The sequence below is a fragment of the Octodon degus genome, unplaced genomic scaffold, assembly GCF_000260255.1.
Source record: "Octodon degus isolate 3935 unplaced genomic scaffold, OctDeg1.0 scaffold00116, whole genome shotgun sequence".
In the NCBI taxonomy this organism is placed as follows: domain Eukaryota; kingdom Metazoa; phylum Chordata; class Mammalia; order Rodentia; family Octodontidae; genus Octodon; species Octodon degus.
This window is the reverse complement of record NW_004524692.1, coordinates 6,718,069-6,724,068: the sequence shown is the minus strand read 5'-3', so window position 1 is coordinate 6,724,068 and position 6,000 is coordinate 6,718,069. Positions and strand designations below refer to the sequence as shown.

At 40.9% G+C, this 6,000-nt stretch overlaps 1 protein-coding gene across 1 annotated transcript in view; it reads right to left on the bottom strand.

Annotated features, from left to right (window-relative positions):
* Positions 1-6,000, bottom strand: part of Copa (coatomer protein complex subunit alpha) — a 57,221-nt gene that overhangs the window by 28,084 nt on the left and 23,137 nt on the right. Inside the window, exons 8-10 of the mRNA XM_004639929.2 lie at positions 5,139-5,238; positions 3,706-3,841; positions 2,579-2,661 (exon numbers count right to left, since the gene is read on the bottom strand). Of these exons, the coding sequence (XP_004639986.1) occupies positions 2,579-2,661; positions 3,706-3,841; positions 5,139-5,238 (319 nt within the window). The remainder of the gene's footprint in view (positions 1-2,578; positions 2,662-3,705; positions 3,842-5,138; positions 5,239-6,000) is intronic.

Sequence of the window (6,000 nt, the reverse complement as noted above, 5' to 3'; positions counted from 1 at the left end):
CACACAAAATAAATAAATAAATAAATAATTAAAAAAATAATAATAATAAAATAAAATCAGAGACAAGACACCCTCAATATTTGGATGTAATTTCCCCTCAAACGTTCATGTGTTGGAAGTTTATTCTTCAGTGTGCAGTGCTGAGGTGGTAGAGTTTTTAAGAGGGTAGGGAGGGCTAGAGGGCATGAGGAGGCCGTCAGGAAGCCTGTCTGCAGAATCCTCTCTGGCTTCCTGTCTGGCCAAGTCGTCTTCCTTTGCCCTGATTCTATGATGACACAGCCAAGAGGTCCTCACCAGTGGGTGACAAACACTTGCCACCAAATCTTGGACTGTCAGCCTCTAAAACAATGAGCTTAATAAATCTGTTTTCTTTATAAAGTACTTAGTGTTAGGTGTTTTGCTCCTTCCTTCTTTCCTTTTTTTTCTTTCTTTTTTTTTTTTGAGACATAGTCTCCTAAACTGCCTTCCGTAGCCCAGGCTGACCGTGGGCTCATGACCACTCTTCTGCCTCTGATTCATGAGCCCTGGAATTACAGGTGTGCACCACATGCTTGGCTAGTGGGTCAGGTGTTTTGTTTTAGCAACACACAGAGAACTCAAATGCATTCCCTAACCCTCCTAATTTTCAGAATCCTTATTCAAACAATTCTGTATACCTTTTCATACTACCATATCACACTGCCATTTAGGCTCACCCTTCACTATTCCTCAACGCTCGGTAGGAGCCTCTATTACAGTACTTATCACCCTACTCTGTAATTATTTAGGTCTCTCACCTTCACCATAGCAGTTACCTAAAAGCACAAATTGTAATAACTTCCTACTATCCCTGTTCCTTAGCAAATAAGAAGAATATAAAGAGTATCTTATAAAAAAAACAAAACAAAACATTAGTTTTAAAGGTCTTTCTGGTTATATTGTTTTAAAAAAAATGTTTTGTTCTCTCCCTACTGGTACTGCCGGTCTCTTAAGAGAATCCTTCTGGGCTGGAGAGATGGCTCAGTGGTCTAAAGCACCTACTTGAAACAAGCTTGGCAAAGCACAAGGACCGGGGTTCAATCCTCCAGCACCACATGCCAGCCAGCCCCGCCCCCTGGTGGGCTGAGCTGGCCACACACACACACACAATAAATAAATGTAATAAATAAAAATAAATAAATTAAAAAAAAGAAAAGAGAATCCTTCTGTTCTTGTTCTCCACAGAATCTTCCAATGGCTTCCTTAGCTCAACCCGTGGTTTACATGACAATGCGCAACCTTGCCCAGCTGCACTTCCTCACTGCACTCCTGTCACCCTAGCCTCTGCCATCCCCCTAACATGCTAAGCACTTCTTCTTCATCTACTCATTTTTCACATATGCTATTCTTATTGGATTTTTTTTGGTGTGTGGGGGGCTGGCTTAGGATGCCTTAAGGGCAGGTCTGGTAAGGCACAAGGATCTGGGGATCGAACCACAGAACCCTGAGCCTTATGCTGTTCCTATTGTATCACACCTTTTTACTTTTTTTTTTTCTTTTCTTTTTTGTGGTACCAGGGAATGCACTGACAGTCTTCAAAAGGGGTGCATACTCAGCCCTTTTCTCTATTTTGACATAGGAATCTTTTAAGTTGTTAAGTTGCCTGGGCTGGGCTTGAACTTGCAATCCTCCTGCCTCAGCTTCCCAGAATGCTGGCATTACAGGCACGTACCACAGTGCCCTGCTCCTTTTCATTCCTCTGAGCACTAAATAAAGTGGCAGTCCTCATACTTGTCCTGCTGAATCCCCTATATTTCTACACTTAATCTTAGCCAAAGAGAAGCAATGTATCCCCCATATTTTTGTTTAATTGTTCTTGAAAACATTTATCACCAGACTATATATTTATTATGTTCTGTCTCCCTTAACTACAAATAAAAGCTCCATTAAGGCAGGACTTTGTTGCACTGATTAAATATGGGCATCCAGAATAGGGTCTGGGACTCAATAAGTATTTGTCAAGAATGAATAAAACTTAACTTCTAGCTTATTAGTATGAGACCTCATTTTTCTTGTTTTCTTATTTTATTTTTTAATGTTTATTTTTATTAGTATATGCTTGCAGTACATAATGATTACATCCTTCCTAAGGAGTTGACACACATACATAATACATCTTAATTCTTTCTACACCTCTTCAGAGAACTCCTTAAGTGTCCAGTATTAGTCTCTTATGTGTCGCTAAGAGCTAATTTAAAAGAACAGACTATGTAGATCTTGGTAGAGAAAGAGCACTAAAAGATGCTATTCAGTAAGGACAAGAGGAAAAGGAAAAAGGTAAACTAAGTAGTGCTGAAAAATTCTACTTCTCTTTGTCACCCTACTATGCACTTATTTTTATTTTTGTGTGTGGTACCAGGGATTGAACTCAGGACCTTTACTTGCCAGGCAGTGTGCTTGCCAAGCAGGAGCTTATGCTACTGAGCTGTGTCCCCAGCCCAACCTTATTGTGCATTTATAGGAGACAAAGCTAAGCAACAATTATTTTCAAAAGTTACAAAATTTGAACTGACGCAAGATTTAAAAAAAAAAAAAAAAAAAAAAGATGAACAGCCCTCACCTGCCGCAAAGAGGTTCAGGTTGGGATGGGCAGCCAGGACCCAGAAACGGTCATGGTCCCTGCGGAAGGTCTGAACTCCAGTCCTAGGAAATAAAAGCATTAATTTCCTAGAGATCTTCTGGGAACAAAAATATTGAAGGGTAAGCCTGAAAACTGATTTTAAAAAGCAAATCAAGGAAAATCAACTGCATAGTATAATTTAAGGTATATATCATGATATAAATTCTACCAAGGAACAGAGAAGCTTTAAATTGATCCCATTATCATTCTGGTTTTTCTTTTTCTTTTTGGAAACAGGGTCTTGCTACACAGTTTGGGCTGGTCATGTGCTCACTTTTGTAGTCCCCAGGTTGGTCTCTCACTCACAGCGATTCCCTTCTCTCAACTTTCTGAGTGCTGGGATCACATGTGTGTACCACCATGCCCAGTTTATCCTATTATTTTGAAATTTTAATTTCTCTCTATTTGCCATAATTTTATACTGTTCTGCTTTCATTCTATATTTCTTCTATAGCTATGTGACTAGGGGAACGGAGAAAGAGAGAAAGAATACACAGTGTTTGGGCTTGTGCCTAGCTGTCCCCTCAAGGCCTCACTGGGTCATAAACAGAGGGGTTTTTTTCAGAGGTGGCTGGATTTGGATTGTGTGATGCTGGGATTAGGAGTGTATGACTACTAAATCAGTCCACTGACTGCTTTGGCCTGGCACCTGCTCTAAGCAGGTTGAATATAAAGGGGCAGAAAGAAGCTGTTTGGACTTGTGGCTTGCTGCTCCTGCGTGCCCGTCTGTCTGCTGTGGACTGTTTCTCCTCAGTGATGTCCTCTGCCAACCAGCCCACCTTAGAGCCGCCAACTACAGACCGACACCTCTGTCACTGTGAGCCAAATACACCTCTTCTTTAAATGCGGCTGTCAGGTATTTTTGTCTGAGCAATGAGAAAAAGTCACCAAGACACACAGAGATTTCTATTTGATAGAAAATTAATACACATTGGATGCTTTTTCTATATAATGACATTTACTATAAGAAATAAAAAGAAGTATTCTAATCTTATTTTTAAAAAGAGAGTAAGAGAGAAAGGGGTTTCCCCCAGGGTTTGACCACACAACATCGAGAACTCCCTTACCGCTTAGACATATCCCAGACCCGAATGCTCTTGTCTTCAGAATTGCTGAGGATCAACTCTTGGCGAGGGTGGAAGACAGCACAAGACACATTGTTGTAATGGCCCCGGCAAGTGTCAACCTCCCATGCCTTTGATTCTGAAGGACAAAAAGAATTAAGTCATCACAAGTCCCTACTACTCTAACTTTTGGATTTGGGTTTCACATTCTCTAAATTGTGTTAGATACTATTACAAAATACTAAATCAGCAACTGTGTCTAACAGAGCAATTATTTTCTCTCTCGTTTCGTTTCCTTTCCCAATGAACTATACACTCAGCCTCATGAAAGACAATTTTATTTATCTAAATCTCTCTCAATCACAAACTCCCCCTGCCCCTTCATGTGTGGTACTGGGGATTGAATCCAAAGCCCTTGCACTGAGCTACATCCCCAGCCTGTTTTATTTATTTTTTAATTTAATTGTTGTTTTGAGTCAGGGTCTCACTGTGCATTCCAGGCTGGCCTTGAACTTGCTATGTACCTCTGGCTAGACTCAAATTTATACCTTCTGCCTCAGCCTCATTAGTGCTGGGATTACAAGGTGGTACCACCACATCTGGTCAGGTTTCTTAATCTTTACATGTCTCTGTTCTCTCATTCTGATCCTTATATCAATTATTATCCCTTACTCTTTCTGAAGTGGCACTTCAGAAAAAATGTAAACTACTTACAACAGAGGCTTTATCTGTTTTGGTCAGCACCGGGTCTACAGTGTTCTACAAGTAGTCAAGTAAATGGGTCAATTCTTACTCTTAACTATGTTCCTATTACTCAAGAAAAGGAAACCATCAAAGAAAAAAAGGGGTAATTTCTGTGTTCACAGAGATAGCATAAAATAATCACCTACAGTATAAAAATAGGTGCAAAGTCCAGCAAATCTGGCTACTTTCTCTTGCTGGCTGTGTTAGCTGATACACTGTGTCAACTTGGCTGAATTAGCACCAAGCAGATCTCAGTATGGGGGCCTAACCGTGCAGGTGGGCAGGGCCCAGGAACTGAGAAAGGCTTCCTGTGGCCCTGCCTGGTTTCCTGCCACCCTGCCCCGCCCGTGGAAAAGTCTGTCTTTGGAGGAGCTTGATCTCGGCAACCGTGCCACTTTGGAGGAGCTCCGTGTGGAGCCCAGTCAGCTCAGAAGGAAGAGAGAGGCTTGATGAACGCCGCAGCTGCTGCTCCTCTTTTGCTCTTCATTGTTTTCTGCCGCATGAACTGCTGCCATTTGCCTTGGAGCCAGCGGAATATGGCCTGAACACTCCAGTAACTGAGAGCTAAATAAACCTTTCCTTCCTTCATTTTGAGTGTTGGGTATTTGTCCCAGCAACGAGTAAAAAGTAACTAAGACACTGGCTAAACATCAATTTCTTAGACATGGTGATGTTACCACTGGGTCACTCACCATTCATGCGCCAGATCTTCACTTGACGGTCATCTGCCCCAGATACAATAAGGGGCATTGTAGGGTGGAAGGCAGCCCAGTTCACACCACGATCATGACCCTGTTTAAAAATAAAACAAATGGTTCTTCTAAAACTCTTTATAATCACTATTTAAAGGAAATACATGAATCAGCTGGTGGTTATGAAAAATGTTTCTAATACTCTTTGTATACATACAAACACTCAGGACTACGCTACTGTAAAGTTTTGTACATTAGAATTGCCATGTCAGTCTATCCAATTACTTTGAAATTCTTTTGCTTGAACTCAGGCCCTTGCACTTGCCAGACAAGGGCTTGTTCTACTGAGCCATCTCCCTGGCTCCTACTTTCAAATTCTCATGGCAATTCATAGATATTTCTACCTCCTTATTCATCTTCACTTGCACTTGGTTAGGTTGGTCTGCCCAGTTTGTGACTTGTCTGCTTTTATCTTCTTTTTCTAGCTAGCTATTAATATCTCAAAAAAAAAAATCTTTTTTTTTTTTTTTTTTTTAGTACAGGGAATTGAACTCAGGCCCTTGAGCTTGCCAGGGAAGTGCTTATTCCACTGAGCCATCTCCCTGGCCCCCAAAAAACCTATTCAATAACAATGCAGAGTTCTCAAAGTGTGGTCTGGAAACTCTTGGAAGATCACTGAGATCCTTTAAGGAAGTCTGTGAGATCTCAACTATATTCATCAGCCTGGGCTACGAAGTGAAACCTTGTCTCAAAAAGATAAAAATCAAACAAACAAACCCATACACAAAGCCAAAACCAAAAAAGCTATTTTCATAACAATACCAGCATTTTATTTGCTTTCTCATTCTTCTTATCTGTTGAG